The sequence below is a fragment of the Zootoca vivipara genome, chromosome 7, assembly GCF_963506605.1.
Source record: "Zootoca vivipara chromosome 7, rZooViv1.1, whole genome shotgun sequence".
NCBI lineage: Eukaryota > Metazoa > Chordata > Lepidosauria > Squamata > Lacertidae > Zootoca > Zootoca vivipara.
Genome location: NC_083282.1, coordinates 15425059 through 15449701, shown reverse-complemented (window position 1 = coordinate 15449701; position 24643 = coordinate 15425059). Strand labels below are relative to the sequence as shown.

General features: G+C 43.0%; 1 protein-coding gene across 3 annotated transcripts in view; it reads left to right on the top strand.

Annotated features, from left to right (window-relative positions):
• The first annotated feature begins 19322 nt into the window (after positions 1-19322).
• The window catches only part of DENND1B (DENN domain containing 1B), a 190726-nt gene continuing 185405 nt past the window's right edge, over positions 19323-24643 (top strand). For 2 of the 3 annotated variants that reach the window (XM_035123797.2, XM_035123795.2), the window contains exon 1: positions 19323-20029. In XM_035123797.2, coding sequence (XP_034979688.1) covers positions 20013-20029 — 17 coding nt within the window. In that variant the 5' untranslated portion in view covers positions 19323-20012. The remainder of the gene's footprint in view (positions 20030-24643) is intronic. The other variant, XM_035123796.2, reaches the window with a different exon arrangement.

Sequence of the window (24643 nt, the reverse complement as noted above, 5' to 3'; positions counted from 1 at the left end):
ATGAACAGAAACCCTTGGACCAAATGTTCCACATTTTTGAAAAAAAAGAAACCAAATAAAGAGAGGGAAAATGGCAGTTGTATTGTGAGCATGGTCTATTATTCAAATATGGGCTGTTACATTTTTAATATCCTACATGGTAGGATAATATATGCTCTTAGTTGAACTAAAGGCTGCAATGTAATCAGATTCAACTAATAGGAGTAGGAGAACGACTAGTCCAAGCGCTAATAATCTGCTTTGGAATCTGCACAGGCACCAGGTTTTGATGCTACATCTGCTGTTTTAATGTAATCAGAGAGGGATGATTAAATGTAAGGGAGCCTTAGTTAAGTGATTAATATAGGTGGCTTTCAGATAGAAAAGACTCCCCCCCCCTTTGCTTATGCCAGTACTTTTAGGTATAAATAAATACAGCCTCCAGACACATATTTCTATATGAATCTTGCCAGATCATAGGGCAGCAAACTAGAATTCTGATAGCCAAAACAGAATTTTATTCACTTGGAAAAGCACAATGTTCAAGCCATACATATTCTAGATTTCAGTCCTGTTTCTGGGACTGGATTTACACACAGTTCGGAACATGAAGTCTCATTCTGAGAAAGAGGGACTGAATTCCTTCAGCCTCTGTGATAATGCCCTGTATCCATACAGCTACCTTGTATAAAAGCTGTGCTACTGTCTTTGCTTAGAACACCATTAATCAAGGGTGGCAACTTGGATAAAATATGGGGGTGGGGTGGGCCAGGTAAGCCCACCCCGCATAATCAATCACATGATGTGTTGCACACACACCATTTGAATGGCAATGCCAATAAACCTGGGGGGTCCAGACCCCTCAAATATTTTATTGGGGGCCCCAAAGACCCTTCGGCCCCTAGGAGTTGGCTCCTATGACCTATGCCATTAATGCTATATGCTCTGAATGCTTTGGTCCTTGCGGAGCAACCAACCAGTTACAAGCTAATTGAAAGCAATATCTGAAAGCTCCACTTTAAACAGCCAACAAGATACTTGTAGCAGCATCCTTGTTCAATAGGACGCCCCTTAAAAACAATCTATATACTTTCTAGATTAAGAAAAGACTAAGATGGATTTTTATTTTTATTTTTTAAAAATATTGTTAATATTACAAAAATGGCCAAAGCACTTTTAATTACAGTACTAGCTTCATCTTTGCAGCTTCTGCCCCTTATTGCTTCCTGTTCAGTGTGGCAACAGCATCCCTCCTTAATAGCTGCTTAATTGTCCTTTAATTAGTTCCTGTTTCCCACAGGGAGTGAGGGGGAGGGGCCTGTTATAACTGTTTCCCTCTCATGTTTTGTTGCAAAATAGTAATATTAAATAATTAAGGGTGCTGTAATTGTGGATTTTTTTTTAAGTAGCCGTGGATCTAGTCTGAAAAAAATGAAGGACAACAGAGAAACACTCAGGAGGGGCTGCTTTGCGGGCGGGAATCCGGGTCCTCGCAGCGACCCTGGAGGGGGTGGAGGAACGGTGCCCACGTCATCAGGATCCCTGGCCGTGTCATGCTCCGGCCAGCCAATCGGGTTTGCCTGGGGGCATGGCTACGCTTGTTTAAATCGTGGCACGGCTGGGAAAGCCGCTTCCTTGTTTGCCTCCATTTTGCAACAAATTGGCAAAAGTGGGATCTAGATCTGAAGGCATCCCTATACAATATTAGGAAGTTATCAATAGGTGATGTTTCATTGTACATATTTACATTCTGTTGGAAGCTGCTCAAATGGTGTGTGTGTGCCTTGTTATGCAATTGATTATGTCGAGTGGGGCTTACGTGAGCCCCCCAATGTTTTATTCAAGTTGGCACCCCTGGATGAATGCCAATCAACCAAACCCAAGTATGAGTAGCCTTCTGCCTGCACAAGCATTTTAGCTTGTCAGAGAGAACAATACAGCCCTCCCCCCCCCTGCACACTGTTCTGGGGATTCTCTTGACTCCTTCCCCACCTGAGGGTGGGTGTAGCATCTGATGTCCCCAATCTTTGTAAAGCTAGGTCTGCCCTGACCCCCTTCTCACTGCCAGCCGTGCCTCTGCTTGTTAGTGCAACCCCGCCCCCTGCCACCTGTCTGCTACTTGCCATGTCTGGGTGGGAGGTCTGCGGGGTGCTTAGGAGGTAGGCACATCTCTGCTGCTATGCTCTCCTCCTCTGCCTGTTTGGGGCTGGGGACTCATTTCTGTCACTCAAACGAATAACTTTCCAAGCACTGTTTTCTCTGGTTCCATGTGGCTCTGCGGTTTGCTGCTGTGTGCATGAAGGGGGCGGCTCAGCCGGCACTGAGGGGTGTGGCCTCCGTGAACATGCAATGCTGTTCCCACCACCGCCATCACATGTGTTTGTTTATGGTGGGTGGAATACATTTGGGTGCCTGGCTGACCATGTGTAGGTGGGCGGATGATATGGCTGTGCATGATGGGAGCTGGGTCCAGATGGGCTGCCCTGTGCAGAACGGCTGTGGACACCACATGCAGATCAGCGCTTCTTTCTCTGCACTCCCCCTTCCCTTTCCCCAGCACTAATGAATCCAGTATTAGACCCGCAAAACAAAAAAGAGCCACATTTTTCTAGATGACACTACGTCAAGATGTTCTTCGATTAAACATCAAGTTTAGGATGTGCAACTTCTCTGCAAGACAGGTGGCTCATCCACCAAGGAGCATGAAGCTGAAAATGCACCTTTATAGACATTTTGTATGAACACCACCACATTTTGTAACTGGGTCATCTGCCCATTAATTCATGCTCTTTGCTGCTGAGTGATATTAATCTACATAGTTTTATATAGGCTTAAGCCTTCATAATGCTTTGTAATTTAACTTAAGGGGAATAAGATCCATTAAATGCTCACTATTTCATATAGTAATACCATAGAAGCTGGTAATGTGATGAAATAAGTTTTAATCTGATAATGGTGCACAATGGATGCTTTTGCTGGGCGCTGCTATTTTGATATACGGGGAAGGTGGTACTATTATTTTATCCTCCAGTCTTCCCTTTTGCAGAACTCCCAAATTCTTGGCACCATTTTTGGCAGCAGATTAGCTGAATCTGTGAGATAGTTTGCATATGCAAATTATACTTGCAATTATTTTTCTGTAGCAGTCACAGCAGACGTAGGTGACAATACAACTGCCTTCAAGTTTTTGCCAAAATGTAAATCCATCCCACTGCATTTGGTGAGGGAATGCATATGTCTTTCGCAACTTGTGCCCAGAAGGAGCTAGTAAAATTAGAATGGCAAAGCAATATGGGACACTGATTGCTGTCTCTTAAGTTCTGACGTATAAATGGGATGCATCAAACCCCCAACCCCCAACTTTAAAAATCAAGCTGGTGATCTTCACTTACCTACCTTCAGCTGTTTACTACTAACATACAGAACTGATGCTGTCACTTAGGCAATATTTCTGGGCAAGAGGTGTGAAAGAGAAGCACAATATAATATCCAATGTCTCTGTTGAAAATAGTTAAAAATAGAAAGTGTAAGAATGACCTTGGCATTTCTAGTGCACTATGCACCTTCCTTAACAAATAGGTGATTTTATTGCCATAGAACTTTTCAGGTTACACTAGAAAACAAGGGCTGTGACGGCCTTGTACATAAATTCACGGACATCCTTTACAAATGCCAGTTTGTAAGCCAGGGAAAAGGCGTTCTGGCCCAGCCACACGCAGGCTCCATTCCAAAAAGATCAGCCGTAAGTAGTGATGTAGCATGCATTGCCAGAGGCTGGGGCAAGGCAAGGATTGCTCCCCGTAACCTCAGTTACGTAGGAAGCAACAGGCGGACTTAGCTCGCTGTGCCCCTGCGGAGGTCACTTGCCAGTCACTGTGTTCACCCTCTCAGGTCAGCAACCTCCTGGAGGGAGTGCTGGCTGGCACTCCTTGGTCAGCTTGGTGATGTCCCAGCAGCCTCTCCTCCTCCTCACCTGCTCTCCATCAGTTGCTGCCCAAGGGAGGAGGCTGGCAGCAGAGGCCATGGAGAGGCCATGTTATATCCTACTGCGTATCATACCGAAGTACAACTTCCACTCCCTGGTATTTTGTGGGCCCTAGAAGTAAGGTTGTAAGTAGCACCTGCAAAGAATACTTAGCACATGCAGTGTGCATGCAGAGAGTTCAAGGTGCTTCACAGATCTTGTGCTGGCAATCCTTGCAAGGAAGGTCCAGATCGGCTAGGGCAATGCAGTCAAATGGGCAGCGTACAAATAATAAAATCGTTGTTGTTTTCATCATACTGCAGATCGGCACGGAGGCTGAGAGGTGGCTGGCTTGCCTAAGGCCACCCAGCAAGTTGGTGGCCAAGGTCACATTTCAGCCAGGATCAGTCATCATTATTTTACACTTATCTGAAATCTTCCCTTCATACTGGTAGTGGAAATGAGTAGCCTTCTCCTTCAATCTGAATGTATTTTCTGCACTCCTATGTTGAAATCCATGCTCGGAACAAAGCTTCCAGTCTTCCAACGTGGTATAATGAGGAGTTGAGAATGAGTGTGCTACATTTGGTACTCATATGCAGGGATTAAATAAAAGATGAATGTCAACTTGCTGCCTATTACCCGTCCGTTTCTACTAATTTTCTTTGCAATCCAGGCATAGCTGAGTTCTAATACTCCAGTATCCCCATTTTCTTTTTCTTAATTAAAAGCGGACTTCTGAATGTCAACTGTACTAGAAATGTTAGGCAAGTTGGGGTTTGCTTACAGTTGTAAAATCTAGTTTTCCAAAGTTGATGGAAATTCAAGGGAAAATGTTTGTGAGTCTCTCTGGGCTGTGGTTTATGATTGCATTATCATTCTCATGCCCCTGGCATGCTTTAAGGGACAGTTGCTTGAATCCCATAAGAACATGAACATTTTAAATGGCCAAAAGACATGTCAAGAAATATATATTCTCTGCTTTTTAATGAAATAATTTGTCCAGGTTTGGGGCATAGTTAGAATAGAGAGTGGGATTGGTGTTGTTTTGTTTTGCCATGAATTAATTTAACAATTGTTCTTAAAACAAAATCTACAGCATTTCAATTGACCTAAGAAGATTTAATTGCATTTGCTAGTGATTTGGTTGCTTATTCTTCTGTATTCCCAGCTCAAACAATGGGTGCTTGGTGAACCTGATTGCTGCCCTTGTCTTTCTCTGTCTTACACAACCCCTTGACACATTAATCATGATGGCAAACATGATCGAGAAGTGCCATTGCTCAGTGCTGGAGGCACATGGTTTGCATGCAAAAGGACTCAGGTTTAAACTTTGCCATCTGGGAATCTGGGTTTTGCAAAGGATTTAAATGTAAGAGTGTTGTTCTCTCTCTCTCTCTCTCTCTCTCTCTCTCTCTCTCTCTCTCTCTCTCTCTCTGTGTGTGTGTGTGTGTGTGTGGTCTGTAGAACATTAACCAAACAAAGGCGGAAAGTTTGGCAGATTTCTTTATTTCTTTCTGTCATATTTCTTTTCTTTCTTGAAAAATAAAATAAAATCAGTTATGGATGCAAAATAATAACCAGTGAAATACAGCTAAACAAGTACATAAGAATCAAACAAAAATCCCACCAGCAAACATCAGGTGTGGAGACCGAAATACAAAATGTGTGACATGAAGACACCTGAGTACAAGCACAAAAGAGAGCCCATGCAATAAAAAATAGATGTTGCAATATCATCAATCTGGAGACAGTACCAACACATTCCATACATGCAGGGAAGCAGAGGGCAGCATTTTATGTAACTGCTTAGTGTTCATTTCACATGATACAAAATTCCACCATATAACTTAAAACTTCTTGACTGTCTTTACTGATCCTTGAATAGCTCTACCTTACCAAGTTAGTTTTTGCACGATTGCTGTGTTCCACACATTATTCCACCAGGATGCAAGTTTAGCAATAGGTAGACCTGCTGCTACCAGCAGGAATATCACAAGGTCTTCAGATTTCACAGTCTTGTTGTTGTCATCAAACATGTTGAACAATGCAGTATTTTATAATTTTGGTAAACTCATTTGTCACATCAGGCCAAAAGGATTTAGCAAATGGGCAGCCCCACCACAGGTGGAAACAGCTGCCATGTGAACCACATCTTCTCCAACAGTCTGGAGTCATTCTAGATGTAATAGGGGAGAGTGGGATGTGAGTTCAATACCATTTGTGGTTGAGTGTGAGAGAGGACAGGCAAAGACAAAGCGCTTTACATGGTAAACTGGGAGCCTCAACAGGGTGTGTGTTGTGATTTCTCAGTCCGGAATGCCTTGTAGTTGGTGCAATTGTAGTTATTATTATTAGGATGGACAGATGCAAAAGAGGACAGGGCTCCTGGACTTCTTATCATTCATTTCATTTCAATTATTATATTTTTATGCCACCTTTCCAAAGTTAAAACCATGCTCACAGTTTACTATCCCACCACTATCTCCAATACATAGGGTTTTAAATATCCTATCACTGTGGCCTCCGCTATGTGGCAACTTGGTTACTTAATTTATTTCTCTCTAGGTCAGGGGTTCCCAACAAAATTTTCTCGAGGACCCCTCATCAAGCCGCTATTGTGACAAGGACCCCCATTAATTCCTAATCCTAAAATTAAAAAGTGAGAGCCAAATTAAGAGTCTTTTTATATTTTATATTTATACGTTTTTTACAGTTACAACAGAGTACTCCATCAGTATACAGTTAGTTTTAGTTTTCAGTTCTTAATGAGATGAGTTAAATCTGTCCTTTGAGTCCATTATTTCTGAAATATTAGGTTCCAAACTTGAAACTTTCACTCTGAAATCTGACCGCATGTCGAGCCGATTCCTATATTTGTTTTTCATGAAACACATGGAAGAAAATGCTTGCTCACACCGATATGTGGTTGCAAATGGAAGGATCTTTTTCATTTCCTTATCTCCAAGTTTCTCGTAGTCCTTGCGGCATACAGCAGAACTACTGCCTCTATCTAATTTTGCGCTAGACTCTGCTCATGCAGGAAGCGGCCAAAACAAAAAATCTGTTATCATACGAAATATATTTAATATATTTTTTATTCTAATAGGATCTTGAGGACCCCTCTGGCATAGCTCACGGACCCCTGGGGGTCCCCGGACCACCTGTTGGGAACCACTGCTCTAGGTGGAAGTTTTCACCCTCTAAGGGCACTTCCAGCAGCTTACAACATATAAAAAATTACAAAATTATAAACATAACAAAAATAGTCGCAAACAATAAATAAAACATCAAAAAGTAGACAACCAAACGGAAACATTTCCAAATAAATCATAATAAGATAAAAAAAAGGAAAATACCAAAAATGAAGACCGATAACAGCAAAAACCCACACAAACAAAACCCCCTAAATAACACCCCAGCCCAAGAGTCTGTTTAGCAGCCTCATCTTTTGTAGCTGGAGTCATTCAGGGCCCAGACCTCCAAGGCCAAGTGGAAAAACACCTACAAGGCTGGGAGCAGGTCTTCCAGGACTCATAGTTGTGTACAAGAGAGAATTTCAGCAGGTGTAGCCTGCATTAAAGGTACAGGATCCCTAGCCTCTATTTGCCTCTGTTCCACCCCCACCCCTAATTATTTTGTTACTTGTTTTGGCTTTGGCTGGGAATTTGGAAGTTAAGCAAGCCAATTCATATTGGGTTTTTTTTGCTGCTGAGCTAAGGAGGGTGAGCTTACCTAGAGACATTAGAGGAGACAAAGAGCTGCTGCTCCCCTGTGCTGCTTTTCCTGTCCCAGCAATGTCTAGTTGTACACAACATGTGTCATGATGTGATCACTCTGTGCATTTTCCCTCCCCCTCCCACCTCAGATCACTTACTGTCAGGGGCAGAAAAACATACAGATAGATGACAGGGCATCATGCAACGCCTTAACAATAGATGTTACTAGAAGGAGAGGGAAAGAGGGAGTGTTTGCAGTTCTGTGCTCTTTTCGTGGCTAATTTGCACCTCTCTGTGTATTGTTGGCGAGCTAATTATTATAGTAGCTTGAGAAGTGGAATGGAATTACAGTACATGGCAATAGGAGAATAGGGTGGGAAGTCAGGAACTTATAAAGCCATTCTTGAGATACTGATGAAGATTTGCTGTGGGAAGCAGAATTTAAGAGGCAGTCCGGTTCCAGGTCTAGCATTGGGTAGCAAATATTTCAAGAGCTGTTTGCCAGAGCAGACCTCAGGCTTATCACAGATTTTGTGGAGCACAAGAACCCCACAGACCCAGCCACATGGACTGTTTTCCAGAGTTGCGAATCATCCTACCTGTCTTTCTGATGGCTCCCCATCTATAAAAGAAAATGCAGCTGCCACAGTTCCCCGCCCTGCTCCCATTTTCCTGCCCCCCCCCTGCCCATTTTACAAAGGGGGAGAATGTGGGTTCTTTATCTAGCAGCCAACAAGATGCAAAGGCATTACATTTCTGTTTCCCCTGGAAGCATCCTTGGAGTTGCCTCTCTCTCTGCTGTAATAGTGAGAGCCTCTGCCATCATCGTAAGACTTGGATCATTGATCGGTTCAAGAGTGAACTCCCTGCTGAATGGGTATGCGGCCGGAATAATGCAGAGCTCAGCTGTAGTACATTAAAACCTTTTGGCAAATTGACTGCATAGCAATATATTACTTCTGATTGTTTAGATAATTGATTTTGGACCATTTCTTGCCAAAAGGAAAACTGACAGCAACAGATGATGCAACTTCCCCCACCCCCAAAGCAATTGAGGGGGGGGGATCATCTTCTGTCCTGGTTCTGCTTAGGTGAAGAGTTGTGGCCAGTGTACACTGAGAGAATAATGGGGAGAAGGAGGGTGAGAGCAGCCAAGGTCCAGCAAGAGGACCAAACAGGACCAAGTCTTAAGTAGAGTTCTTGGAAGGTAGCCAACAAGAAGTTGTTAAGAGTCCAGAGATCTGGAAGGCAAAGGATGAAGTTGAGCAGGTTACAAGGACTGACATGGAAGGCAGAAGCTGAGCAAATGTAAGAAATTGTGCTAGTGATTGTTTCCTTTCTAGAAGCTGTGGCTCTGCCCATTGGCAAGTGAAGCCTCTCATCCTGCACCTGTACTTCAGCCTATACACCAAGGGTGGTTAGCTCATGATCCTTCTCCAGATGTTGCTGAACTACACTTCCCATCATCTCCCGACTGTTGGCCATGTTGGCTGATGCTCAATGGAGCAATATCTGGAAGGAGATGTGAGGGAAGGAGTGTGTGAAATGAAAAAAGAGAATTTTAAAATAACAGTAATAGCAATAACTTTTGTTTTGTTTTGTAAAAACCACATGGGGATTCCACGGCCATTAAGAGGCACATGTGTTTTGTTAAACAAAACAAAACACCTGCAAATAATGAACACGCCCACACCTAAGCAGCTTTTTCTTCTGGTGAGCTGCCATGCCGGCAAGGGGGGTTAAAATGCTTAAAGCGGCAATCCTAATACACTTGCTCAGAAGTAAGCTCATTGAGTTAACTCAATGGGACCTGCTTCTGTGTAGGGCTGTGCACAGGGTGGTTAACATCCACAGTGTTGCAGGCGCATTTGGCCAGTTTCCAGTACAAAACAGAATTGAGTACAAGGCAGAGACACCATCTTTCTAAATTATAAAATAACATTATATCTCCCCCCCCATAACAACAGCTACTCATCACACTATACACTTTGCTTTTGCATTCTATAAATGTGGAATTAAATATATATATATCAGAGGACTTCTGATGCAACCTCAAATTAGTCATAATGGCCAGCGTTTAATTTACAACATGCTGCTGAATCAGAAGGCAGTATGAAAAAGCATTTTCTTAAAGCTTATGGTGACAGTGATTTAAAACCTGGATTGTGGCCATGGATATGGGCTGAAGCAGAAACTTTTTATTACTGAATTCAACATGCTCTTCCTTTCCTTCCTGCCCTGAGGGGGGGGGGATATTCTGTCCCGCAGAAAGGATATTTAGAAGCTAATTCATCAGCCTTGAAAACTTTTTTATAGCTCTACATGTAGCTGTTTAAAGCAGAGATGTCTTTCAATGACACCTCCCGAAACCAGCACTGGATGGAGAAGTCAATGAGCTGGAACTCCAACTTGGAATAGAAGAACATGAAATCAATAGACTAACTGGGATGCCAAGTCCAAGAAATATATAAATTGCTTGGAAAATGACTAAGCCTTTTGGCAATGACTCCTATGCAGTGGAATAGTGGCTGAAATCTAAACATGGGTAAAATCACTGAAAGGTTTCTCTCCTTCTTGTACAGAATTCCCCAGGTGATGATTCCCATGCAGGTACTGGCCTCAGTATTAATAGTAAACTTTCTTTGCTTTTTGGCTTGAGTAAATTTGTGAGGTTTTTTTTTTAAAGAAAAGAATAGCAGGAGTGTAGTTTTAACTAACCTTAGACATCAGTTAATATTGGAAGGGAAAGGGAGCGATATTAGCTGACAGGCTTGAGTGAATGAATTGGAGGCTTGCGAAAGGACTTCTTCCTTGTCTTGACAGTTCCACCCCACCTTTTGTTAAAAGAACTCAGGATGGGATGAACCCTGTGAAGTGGGCCAGGCTGGGAAAGAGCGATTCACTGCCACTCACTGAGGTCTAAACCCCGTGTTACTGGAAGATACAAGGGTGGCACCACACCCCCCCCATCTCTTCCCTCGTGTCAAGCTTGGTAATAGGAAGTTGAAAATAAAGTGTGACTGGACATCATCATATTGGCAGTTCTGTAAGGGGATGGTGTCTCTTTGAAATGTATGTTCCTAGAGTGCCGTATACTCACTAGGTTTTGGGAGAAAGTGCTGAACTATATAAACATGATCACACGGAAAAACCTTAAAAAGTACAGAGGAAAATACACTTTAAAAATTTGTTTTTATTAAATATTTTATTGGGTACATATCGCGCCTCTACTTTCAGTTCATAGAGTCCTTTTTATTGATCAGTTACATTCAATGTGAGACACTAATGTTATAGACAGTGTAGATGGGGGGGAGAAAAGTGGGGAATGGAGCGGGGAAGAGAGAAGGGGGTGGGGAGAGGACACTTTCATTCTTTTACATAGTATATGTGCAAGGTTTTTGCGGCAGCATCACGTGGGTAGGTTCTTTTTCCATTCATTTATTAGAGGAAAATAGACTTTAGAACTATATTCCTATCGTATGGAAGCTGACAACTGGACAACAAAAATGGATTCTGCATGCCCTAACTGTGGCTAAGAGACTGGAATTGATGACTTGGAAGAGTAAAGATATGATCCCCTTTAATCAATGAATTGATGATATGACAACACCTGCAACATATGAACGGATTGCTTACAGATGTAGACTTTGGATAAATATATCGACATTTGGAATGAGTTCATACAAAATATAGTAGGTTATTAATAATCATATATTTGTTTTGACAATAATATTTTATATCTATCTATAAAATGTAACTGGTTATATTTACAGTGTTATACTATATGTTTTTTACCATGGTACTTTCCCACACTTTTTCTTTCTCCCTATTTTTTCTTTGTTCTTTCGTCATTTTTGTAACTGAAACTGTTTCAATAAAATATTAATTTAATAAATAAATAAGGGGCACCCAATGAAGTGGTATCGGGGTGGAGGACCACAAGTGCAATCGCCTATCAGTCCTAGACAGTACTATAGCCAATAATCAGTGATGTTACGCTTGGCCTCTTTCCTGCATTGCAAGGGTGAAACTGTATGCATTCACATGTATACCATCATAACCTTGTGCTCCATAGCTGCCAAGTTCTCCCTTTTTTTAAGGGAAATTCCCTCATGCTGAATTGGCTTCCTCGTGAGAAATGGGAAAACTTGGCAGCTATGTTGTGCTCTGAGTTAATGTATCCAGGATAACTGTAACTCGGAAGTTGACGCATCAGAAGGAACCACTTCATTGGCTCTGTCCACATATTTCCTGTATCCAAACATGACTTAAAACAATGTGGGAAGAAGAAGACAAACACTTCTCACAGTGCCGTGGTAAAGAATGGCTTAGCTCTTAATGTTCCTACAAATGAATAAGAGTACTCTTAGAATGACAGTAGGGGCCGTGTTCAGCGGACAGTGCCTCTCTATTCATGAATATGCATTTTGAAGATCGCAGTTGCAGCCTACTTTTGTCACATCAGAGGCAGAAAAAAGTACTGTAAACACACACAAAAAGGGAACTACGGTTCCATTGATATTTCTGAAGAGTTTCCCATCTGCCCTCCATTGTTTGATTCCTATGTGTGGAAGTAAAACAGACTCACATCTTGAATTTTTTGAAAGGAGAAAGACTCAGTAATGTCAAGCCATGTAATACAAGAATGGATGCATTTATTTAACCTCAGTCGGTGCTTGTGAAATACGCACATTTAAGATGATCTTAGTTAGGCTTTCCATAGGCATCTGGTTGGCCACTATGAGAACAAGCTAGCTTTTGTGGCACACATGGTACATGCACCAGTTGTGTTCAAATTCTGGGCTAAGTTTAGACTACGAACAGAAAAGTAGGCTACAGAAAGGCAGAATAACATATCCTAACTGGAAATGGATACAATAGCTAATCCTGCAAGCATATGATTATTATTATTATTATTTATTAAATGTGAATACAGCCCTTCATCAGTTCACAACATAAAAATACAATATATATATTTAAAAACTTAATAAAAATAATAACAAAAAACCCAATAATCCCCCCTCTCACAACACATTTTAAAAGTTATTGATTAATCAACCAAAGGCCTCGTTGAAGAGGAACATTTTCATCTGGCACCTAAAGGTGTTTAATGAAGGCATCAGCTGAACCTCCCTGGGGAGAGCATTCCACAAACGGGATCCAGTGAAGAAAAGGTCCGTTCTTGTGTGGCCAAATCCAGATCTTGTGGAGGAGGCACATGAAGAAAGGACTGACATCATTGATACTGATTCTCGTTGGTTTTCAAGGTTGACCCTTCCCTGTCAATTTGGTTTATTGGTGGTGGATGGTGAACTGGTCCTTTGGGTGACTCACCATTATAAATCCTTGTGCTTTGCGAGTCCAGTGTAGGGTATGTGACAAGGCTGAAGCTATTTCTAGTTTGCAGTTCCTTATTCCCACAAAAGTTTGAAACAAGGCTGGAGATATTTGCTGATTATATAGTATAGACATATACTATTTAGTTTCATATTGAGGTGGTTCATTTAACCTTGTTTTGCACTTTTTCAGAAATAACTAGTACAGTAATCAACTTCAGCATTGTGGTTTGCTGGCAGTTTGAGATCATATGACCAAAGCATTACATACAAATTCAAGTCAGACTTGGGGTGCTGGTGAAGTGAGATCTTAGAATACTACTCATGGCTTTTTTTGAAAATCCAAAGAAATCCTTCAGATGTGAATTCAGAACCAAACCTTAAACTCCATAATCAGTCTCATTATTTTTTTTGTGGAAGGTAAAAAAAGGTAAAGGATCCCTGACAGTTAAGTCCAGTCGCGAATGACTCTGTGGTTGTGGGCTGCTCTCATCTCGCTTTACTGGCCAAGGGAGCCAACGTTTGTCCGCAGACAGTTTTTCAGGGTCATGTAGCCAGCATGACTAAGCTGCTTCTGGCGAAACCAGAGCAGCACATGGAAACGCCGTTTACCTTCCCGCTGTATTTATCTACTTGGACTTTGACATGCTTTCAAACTGCTAGGTTGGCAGGAGCTGGGACTGAGCAACGGGAGCTCACCCCGTTGCGGGGATTCGAACCGCTGACCTTCTGATCGGCAAGCCCTAGGCTCAGTGGTTTAGACCACAGCGCCACCTGCGTCCCCTCTTTTGTGGAAGAGTGGCATACAAATACAATGAATGAATGAATGTGATATCATTAGGATTCTGTTATAAGTCTCATAAGAAAGGGAGCAAGGTTTTGTTAGCATTGCTAATTTTGAAAAAAAAGTGGACTAATGAACAACCATTAAAAGAATAGGCTTGGCTTTGAATAATTTAATCAAAAGGCATCTCAAATATATTTTCAAGCCTTGGCCTTGTTGCTTAAAGTCAGCACTATGCATTTTTTTAATTTCCTGGAAATCCACTTGGCACTGAGAATACTATGCATTGTATAGTTGATTGACACTAGAGGGCTAGGTCTGGCAATTGTTGGGGAGTTCTGTGGCTGTGACAAAACACAGGCAGAAACAAGTTCATAGAGGTGGCTGATAGGTTTCTGGGAGTATCAGGCAGCAAATCACAGCACGAAACCTAGAATCATGATCAGGTGTTAAGTCAGATAAGAGGGCACTAATAAGTCAAAGTCTCTCTCTGTGTGTGTGTGTGTGTGTGTGTTGGTTCGTGTTCATACAAGCATAGTGCAAATATTCATTGCCTCTACTGAAAGGATATGTAAAGCAGGAACTAATGGTAATAAGGGTGGATAAACAGTTAGCAAAGACGTGGAGAACAGGTTGGCTATCAATTCTGCTGTAAAATAGAACTGTTGACAGGCCTGTATAAGCAACTTGTACCTTTACTTGTATAGTGTATAATATAATAGTGGTTTTTACAGAGAAACCTCACAAAAGAGAACTATAAAATGTGTTTATTTAACACAGTTTGAATGCTAGGACTCCAGAAACTATGAAAATAACACACACACACACACACACACACACACACACACACACACACACACACACAGAAAGAACAATGACTGTGTTAAAGTTAAGGTATCAGGACTCTTGTATAACACACTTCTCTGGCAACTCTCCTCATTGACCATAGTGAGATTCACTTCAGAGCAAGCATGCGTAAGATTGCACTGATAAAACTTTTTAGCCAAGATTTCTATTTACTTTTTGCTATGATTCACAGCCATGCATAAGGCGGGGCGGGAGGAGCTGTTGCAGTCAAGAGCCACATACCAAAAGATTAAACTTTATTAGCAATTAAGTGGAATTGTACAGAAAGATCCTTGCAGTGAGGTGAGAATCCTCACTTCTTGTTGTACATCACTTTCCATGTGTCTAACAATAAATAAGTGCTGAAACATTTGGATCAGATTACAAATGGCTATGATTAGACTGTTTTAGATCTCTCTCCTGCTAAGCATGGTACAAAATTAACTACAGGCTGGATAGGCTGTGTCATGGAAAGGGTTAGAGCAGGGGTTCCCAACAAAATTTTCTCGAGGACCCCTCATCGAGCCGCTATTGTGACAAGGACCCCCATTAATTCCTAATCCTAAAATTAAAAAGTGAGAGCCAAATTAAGAGTCTTTTTATATTTTATATTTATACGTTTTTTACAGTTACAACAGAGTACTCCATCAGTATACAGTTAGTTTTAATTTTCAGTTCTTAATGAGATGAACCACTTTTTAACCAACAGTCCATTTTTAACTACGCGAACTGTAGCTTCCGCGAAAAACAATGCTTTGTTTACAAACACTACTGTTTTGCAAAGAGGCAGCGCGCGCCAGGGAGGAGGGAGGGGAATGGAGAAGACAGGGTACCTGCGCAGTAGCGCACAAATGAAGCCGACGCGCGCAAAGCATCTTGGGGAGGTGAGCGTTAGTAGAATGTGCGCGCTGCCTCTTTGCAAAACAGTAGTGTTTGTAAAGCGCCACCTAACAGCATACAGCAGAACTACTGCCTCTATCTAATTCTAGTTTTGCGCTAGACTCTGCTCATGCAGGAAGCGGCCAAAACAAAAAATCTGTTATCATACGAAATATATTTAATATATTTTTTATTCTAATAGCATCTTGCGGACCCCTCTGGCATAGCTCGCGGACCCCTGGGGGTCCTCGGACCACCTGTTAGGAACCACTGGGTTAGAGGACAAGGCAATAGAGTGACCAGGTGAAAGAGCAGAAAGCTTAACAGCTACCGTATTTGGAAGAGAGGATTTAATCAGCAGGTATTGCTTGTATTAAATTTCCTCTGCAACTATTAAGATGCATGAGCCTTGTTCTCTTTTTCACCTGGCCACTCTACATACCAAGTCAGGAAACCACACAATAACTTTATGGTCTGTCTGAAACAAGAACAGGGAACAGCAACAGGAAACTTCTGGCTCCATCAAGACACAACTAAGTCCAGTTTCCCTTGCTAGGGACACTGTCCATTGCAGGTTACTATCAGAATGCTACATATAATTTACAGTGGCAAGATGCAACCAAGCAACCAGAAATAAACAGAACAAACAATGTGAAGCAGAAATAAAATGTGTAAATATTTGAGACAGTTTTGTTAGTAACACTGACTACACATTTCTACGCCTCCATCTAGTAAACTCATTTGTGCACACACCGGAGACTGCGTGTCTAACAGGCTTTTTGTAACATTTCTTTCTTTTTTTAAAAAAGAAGCTATCCCAGAAACTGCTTTTGAAATTCCCTACTTAAAAGCCAAAACAAAACCAAAGCTGAATGTATTTGATTAAAAAACAATCAAAACTCAACCACAAAGTTTGTCAAAATGGAAAATCAGAGTGCTTCTCTGAAATACATTGTGATACTTAGGCATTTCAGCTGGCTGACTAAAGCTTCATTCCTCCCTCCCCCATCCCTTTTTAATTTGGTGAGGAGATGGGGAGGGGGCTTTGTGTATGATTCACATTCATTCAGTGCTTGCAGCATTGCTTTGTAACCAATGTTTCAGTGACAAGAAATTGGAATAAAACTGTTCCCTTCTTTCCTCTTTGTAAACTTTTTTTTTTTAAAAGAATATTTTGTCCAAAACAGGGAAGCACTATTTATAATGAAAGGAGAAGTATATAGAGGAAATATAAATGACTGGTTCTTTTAAACAATAACCCACAAGCCAGTGCAAAGCAAGAAAGACAGGACTAAAACCTTAATGTCAATTGTAGGACAATACCACCCCTAGTTCATGAGTGAGTAATCTGTGGCCCACCAGATGCTGCTGGACAACAGCTTCCATCATCCATGACCACTGACTGTTGGCACGGGCTGATGGGACAAGTCTAACACCTGGAAATTTAGGTTTCTCCACCCTTGGCCCAGATAACTCAATCACATCAGTGGTGCCTTAAGCTGCAGGAGTCCCAGAAATTGTAGCAGAATAGACATGCATACGCAGGATTACTTTTGCCCTCTTGCATTGTTTGATCCTAATTAACCACCGCCCACTGGCTCTACTCAAAATCCCAAACACGGGGTAGAATCCTGAAGTTCACCCATAAGCATATACTGTACTGAAAGAGTAAGGAAGAGCTGCTGTTTAATCACCCTAATTAGAAGTATGACAAGGCGGCAAAACAGTAATTAATCTGTGTTAAGTGGCCCTGCGAATGTCCCCAGATTGTTTGTACAGCAGGGTAGTTATAGCTCATTTAAGGAAAGCTAATATGTATCAAGAGATTCTGAGACAGCAGTTATGGAAGTATAGGTGGCAGAAGATCTAATATATACTCTTGCCCAATTTCCAGTTTTCTGTACCCTATAAATGATTTTTTTAAAAGGAGATGGTAGGTGCCCTTTTGGATCTGCTATGGTTGAGGCAAGTTTGTATTGTTTGAAAGGTAGCAAATAGTTAAGTTTTTATTGTTCAAAAGACAATCTCTGGACTCCACTACTGCAACATATGTTATCAACAAGATTGAAAACAACGCACTGCAGAGTCAAACTGACAGAAATGAAGCATTGTTGGGGTAGACGGATAGGCAGACAAACCAGAAAGGAAGGGTTATAAAGTGTCTTCAGGCATGTTAAAACACACATATACAAATACTTTCATATCATGTGAAACAATAGCATTGCAGAATGTGAACCTATGCAGCATGGTGTTCAACAGAGCTGTCTTCTGGGTAAGTGTGCAACAGGAATGAAACCATAGCCAAGTTTATATCTGAAAGGACTGCATTTTAATTATGGTGGAAGTTTTAAAATTGTGAGTAATTGGGCCATGGGAAAAAAGTGGGATGACATTGGGAAAGACAGTGGAATGCAATGGTTTGGAATGAGCAGTATCTGGATTCTCTAGTCTAGGACCAATGGGTGGTTAGTAAACACCAAAAAGATTAGTGTGGAAGCACCATGTTATTATTTCCTGAGAAATTATTACCTCCATGTCCTGCACTTACAAATGGGTTAGAATTGTAAGAGTTGGAAGGGACCTTGAGGATCACTGAGTCCAACGCACTGCGATGCAGCTGTCATTTACAGGGATCAAATCTGCAACCTACCAGTTTCCATTGTAAAGACTGTAGAAGTCCAACTTTCACCCTTGAAAGTGTATGTTGACTCTTAATCTCAGTGTCATGGGTTCAAGCCCCACGTTGGGCAGAAGATTCCTGCATTTGTAGGGGCTGGACTGGATTGGCCCCTGATGTCCCTTCCAACTCCACTATTCTATGATTTTAAGATAGTTGCTCAACTGCTTGGAAATAAACTCCTTTGATTTACTTCTGAACACAAGAGAAGCAACTAATGTGCATTACTGAGAATATGCTTGCGCGTACGTTCATAGGCTGTGGGGGCTGAAAACTGAACGGAAGTTTTCCATCCTGGAAGTGGGGGCCAGGTTGCCATATGTCCTCTTTTTCCAGGACACACCCTCTTTTCCATGAGTCGTCATAGCGATTCATAGTTTAAAAGTAAAGGTTAGGTCCAGTCGCGCAGCAAATGTGTCCTCTTTTTCGCTCCTCAAAATACGGCAACCCCTTCCTCCCCTTGCAGACTGCTTGTATGTTTAACGGCTACAACAAGAGGCAAAATTCAACAGGCAAAATTAGACTCCTCCACATCAGCTGCGCCTGTTAAATGTATTTCATCAAAGTAGCTGTGAAAAGCACAGGAGCCCTGCCAGGGGCAGAAATACAGCAACTTGTCTAAGAAGGAAGGGAGAGGTGGACAGAGTGAAGAGGCTTTCTAACTTGCCGGATATCTAAACAGCAAACAATTTTTTTTTTTGGGAGAATCATTTTTCAAATCATAGAAGTGTTGGAAGGGGCCACCAGGATCATAGTCCAACTCCCTGCCATGCAAGAATCTTTGACCAAGGTGGGGTTCACAACCCTGAGACTGAGTTAGCCAACAAGAAATACTGGGGAGAAGCTGCAACCACGAACAATAGGTTCTTAGCACACACTTCCTATTTATTGTATGTTTGTATATACATTATATTAAAAAACTCACACCCAGCCCTCCCTGCCAGTTTCAGACTGGGTGGCTCCCACGGGGACAGGTGGAGCCTCTCCCACCCTTCCAGAGGGAAATTATCAGGCCCAGGGAAACAAGGCCGGGCGCAAGCAGCGATTCGAACCCAGATCTCGAGCGCCGTGGACGGTGTCCCTTGACGTGGACGGTTGCCAACTTCCCTCCACCTCCCTCCAAAAAAGGGGCTGTTCAGTAGAGTCGGCGGCGAGTCCTCCCGCTCCTGCGCTAAAAAAAGTGCAACTTTCTGGTTCCCGCGGGCCGGGCAGCCGGTGGTCGAAAAAGGCCCGCAGGAGCGCGCCCGCCCCGCGTCAGTTGGCAATCTCCCTCAGTCGCTGCACTACTACTACCGGTACTACCGGTACTACCACAGCAAGAAGCGTCGGCTCCTTCGGCTCCTTCTCCCCTCACGCCAGGCCAGGCCAGGCCAGGCCAGGGCAGCCTCAGCCTCGGCCCTGGGAAGCGTCTCTCGTCCGGCGGCCGCCGCCGGGCTTCCTGCTTCCCGCCAGGTGCCGGCGAAGCCGCGACAGGAACTGGGAGAGAGACTCCTCTGAGGGGAGAGAGAGGGAGGCGCTGCTGCTGCCGCCGCCGCCACCACCACCACCGCCGCTGCTGCTCTGGCTGCCGACGAAGCGAGCGAGAGGCCGCCGGCGGCCACCTTCGGCCCGGACGCCCCCGGGAGCCTCGCCGGGCCTCCGCCCCGGGGCCTAGAGCGAGCGAGAGAGCTCCGAGCAGGGAGGAGGGCCGAGGAGACCCTCGCGCCCTTTTTCCCGCCTCCTCCTCCGCCCAGGCCGGGCCGGCGCCCGCCTCGCGTCTCCTCCGCGCCGGGGGTGGTGGCGGTGGTGGTGCTGCCGCCCTCCTCCGAGGCGCCCCCGAGATGCGACCATGGACTGCCGGATCAAGTGAGTGGACGCGGCGGCGGCGGGGAGGGCGAGGCGCCGAGGCCGGGAGGGAGGAGGAGGAGGGAGGAGGAGGAAGGGGGGTCGCTGCTACTGGAGCCACTGCTGAGGGGGCGCCAGGGGGGCTAGGCCGCGAAGCCTTTCCCCCTCGCTCGCCCCACGCCCCAGCCCCACTGCGAGCAGGAGAGAGAGACGCCCCGGAGGAAAGACCTTCGCCCCCACCCGCTTCCGCGGGTCAGGGTCATTGTCAGCAGGCACCCGCGCAAGCTCCCTTACCTGGATGGCGCAAAGACCACCTGCACGCCCTCCATCTCCCCCCACCCCGTCTTATTTATTCGTATATTTATGTTTGCATCGATATACCTACCATCACCTGGTTCTACCGCCCCTCCCCCCCACCTACAGTTCATCCTCACAACGACCCTGCGAGGGAGGTTAGAGGCAAGTTTAAGAGATGGTGACCGGCCCAAGGTCACCCAAATGAGCTGCTGATTTGGGGGGATTCGAACCCGGATCCCCCCGCCTCCCCCCTGGCCATTTCAGCAGGCTTGGGAGTGTGTCCCACCCTTCAGCTGTAGATCACTGGGTGATTTGCAGCATAAAAATGCAAGGTAAAAATGCAAAGTACGTAATAAAAACGAGAACGAAACAAACAAATACCCCCCCCCCCCAATATTATCCTTCCCTTTATGTATACCCTCTTGATAAACACTTCACAAACATCATAGGTAACTGAAGATTTCCACTGTCCTTTACACATCTGACAGCTTTAACTTAATTAAAATGTCTCCTCCTCCTCCTGGGTCCTTTTAAACAGCGGCTTGAGCTGTGCACAGTTCACCAGGTGACAGTGCTGTGAAAAGCTTCTCCCCTAGTCTTTCAGGAACTAAGCAGTTGCTAAAGGTACAAGAGCAGGCTAGGGTGGAAGCTGTTTTGAAGTTGGCAGCCGGCATGGGGAACCCCTCCCTCAGCATCTTCAGTTCACATTTTCAGCCTCCTTATGAACATCTGGCACTCGGGCTCCTATACCTTACAGAAGGAGTACTCTCTACTACCTCCCTCCCCTACTGTCAGCCATATATTTGACAGCAACTGGGTGCTGCTTTAATTTCTGCGAAGATCACCCTGAAGTCTGCATGTGGTTGGGTGAATATGCATGGCATATCATGGGGACTCTGCAGCCTGTCAAAACACTCATACTAGAGTCTATGAAATAGTGGTTTGGCATGGGCCCCCCTGCAGTGGTATGGGGACCCCTCCTCAATTGCAATAGAGGACATTTTAGGGTTGTGGGCTGTTAGTTTGTTAAAGAAATTCTGGTGACTAGTCCAGATGTGAACAGAAGATACCAAAGAATTCCTAGATTGGTCTTTGTTTACTGTTTTGACATTGAATTGTATGCCAATTTTGACTGCATTAGCCATTCTAAAGCAGATATATTTGCAAAGTGAATGATTGGGTTTCCCCCTCATATTTGTAGTTAAAGCCTTGACCCTGTGAGTCTTGCTGAACTTAAGGTTCCGAGTAGTTTTAAAGTGATAAGAAGTTTAACCTCCACTTTAACAAAGTGACAGTAATCTATTTATGATGAACCATTTGGAATAGACCTGAAAGCCTGTCTGACATTTATTGCTCTGGGTTGAAACTTTAAAATATGGTGTGAAGGACAAATAAACTTGAAAGGCCTTCTTGTGGAAGCAAATTTGTAGATATGCACAGCAGGAAGCACAAAATTTTGCTACTATCATTTCAGAGACCGAATTGATGAGATGCTTATCTAGTTCCTGAGACAAGAAGTTGTGGTTACAGTTAGAGGACCTGTTATCATATAAAGTTTCTTTTTTAGACATTGTGGGTACCTCTGCTGTTAGAAGCAGACTGATCTGCCCAAGTTTTATTGCAACTGTTTTAGGAGGGATCCAAATTGGACACTCAAATAAGGCTACAGTCCTATTCACACTTACCTGGGAGCAAGCTCCACTGAATGCAGAGGATTGTATGGCAAATCTTATTTTGTGTGTGGATAGGCATGATAGTATTAATTCACACACCCCGTCCCCCAGATTGAAGTTAGGTATGTGTGTGTGTGAATTTTCAGGGGATTAAGGACTAAGGAGGTGGGCGCTTTTACCTTTTGTGAATTTTGGTTCAGGATGTACGGTATAATATTGTAGTAAAAAGGAGGTGTGTGAGAGAAATGGCTCACAGTCACAACCATATTGTTCAATTTAGTTTGCATTTTACATCACACAAATTAAAATGATCTCTATGCATCCTTTTGGGTGACTTGTCCCACTCTCTAATTGACCTTGAGTGCAGCATGTACATCTTCAGTTGCTTCTAGTATATCTGCTTTGACTTATGTACTTACTATTCAGTCACATGATCAAGAGAAGATGACTTCTTACTCTGTATTTACCTGTTTTGTTCATCAGGGGCTACAAGGGCATGGTAACATGTTATTTGAGAATCTATTATTACTTTTTTTTAAAAAAATATCTTTTTATTTCTGACAATTTAAATTACAAATACAGAAAGAACATAAACATAAAACAAAATTAGTACATTCTTTAATATGAGCTTCTAGTTTGCACATAGCTCCTCAGGTGTCATTCTGGCATTTTTACCATTATCACTTAAAAGGTAAAGGGACCCCTGACCATTAGGTCCAGTCGTGACCGACTCTGGGGTTGCAGCGCTCATCTCGCATTATTGGCCGAGGGAGCCGGCGTACAGCTTCCAGGTCATGTGGCCAGCATGACAAAGCCGCTTCTGGTGAACCAGAGCAGCACACGGAAACACCGTTTACCTTCCTGCTATACCTATTTATCTACTTGCACTTTGATGTGCTTTCGAACTGCTGGGTTGGCAGGAGCTGGGACTGAGCAACGTGAGCTCACCCCGTCGCAGGGATTCAAACCGCTGACCTTCTGATCGGCAAGCCCTAGGCTCTGTGGTTTAACCCACAGCACCACCCGCATCTAGCACAATTACATCATAATTGGTATGTGTGTTAATATTTCAATTTCAGTTCAAATTTCCTACTGATACCTAATTACCCCAAAAAAATTAATTACAAAAAACAAAACAGAGAAAAGGAAAAAACCCCAAAGGGTTTCAAAGACAAACCTTATTAAAACTATAAAGTTCCAAGGGATACCCTGTTTCTCCGAAAATAAGACGTAGCCATAAAATAAGCCGTAGCAGGATTTTTAAGCATTCAAGGAATAAAAGCCATACTCTGAAAATAAGACATAGTGATAAGCGCAGCAGCAATGTCGGCCGTGGCAGGAGGAGGAGGAGGAAAAAAATAAGACAGTCCCTGAAAATAAGCCATAGTGTTGTTGTTTTTTGAGGAAAAATAAATATAAGATGGTGTCTTATTTTTGGAGAAACATGGTACCTCTGCTCTATATATTGGAGTCCAATAAGGAAGCAGATCAGCACAAGATTACATGACTCAGTTCTTGTTATGATGAATTAAAGAGTTCCTCTGTCTGATCCAAGAGGGCAAACAAATCTTCCATTTCTCTATGGAAACTTGCTTGAGAAGGTTCTTGTTTGAATTTTTTAAAAAAAGTGGTTCAGAAAAGGCAGCGGTGAAATGGACAAAATTCTTCCTACCTGAAGAGTGACTCTCCTTCCTTCAGTCTAACCCTTAGGTTCTGGATTCTGGTCTCTTGGTTTAAACAAACATTTCTTCATTAGTGAAGCTGCAGTGTAACTCTATTTTGTTCTTTTACATTGGTTATTTTGGGTGGTGGTTTTGTGCTAATCTCCCCTCCAATGCACATCCCTCTAGTGACTTTTATTCCTCTTGTAACTTCAGAGGAAACTTCTTTTTCTCTCTTCATCTACATGCTGTTCCTGTACCTGAAATAATTACTGCTTGCCTGAATACTGGTTTCTCTGCTGTTATTAGTCGTGCTGAGCCCAGCATTCTTCAAGAAGAAGGTTACATGCATATGAAGTAAACTGCATTTGATAAGCACTTTTTAGCCAATAATCTCTGAAGTCATCATTTAGAATCCTGGCATTATCCCAACTTTGCAAATAGCACATAGTTTATTCCCGGACGAATAAACTGGTTTGCCTTACTAGGATTGTTAAGTGAACACCAGACTGGCCCAAGGTCATGCAGTGAGATTGGCTTCATGGCTGAGTGAGGATTTAAACCCAGCTTTCTCTAGTCCAGGTCTGTCTGCTTGGTATATTACACCGACTCCCAAAACATTTACATGGCATTAGAAGGAAATACTGGTACTGTCATAAGAACTTGGGACGGAGTTTGCATGGGAAACAATCGCTCCATGCTATTTTTCCAGAGCCATATTCACAACATGAAACCAACTCTGAAGCAGTTTAATCTTGAATGCTTTATTTATTTATACGGTTTCATTTATTTATAGCCCACCCTTCCACAAATGGCCCCAGGGTGGGCTACCTAAAATATCACCATTTCAAAACAATATGCAATTAATGAAAGTTTAAAACCACAAAACTAAACAAAGTTACAAGAGCAGCAAAAATAGCAGTGCAACAATGTAGCAGGAGGAAAACCATCTACTCATCCAAAAAAACTGGCTAAAGATACACTGATGGCTCTTATGTGGGAGA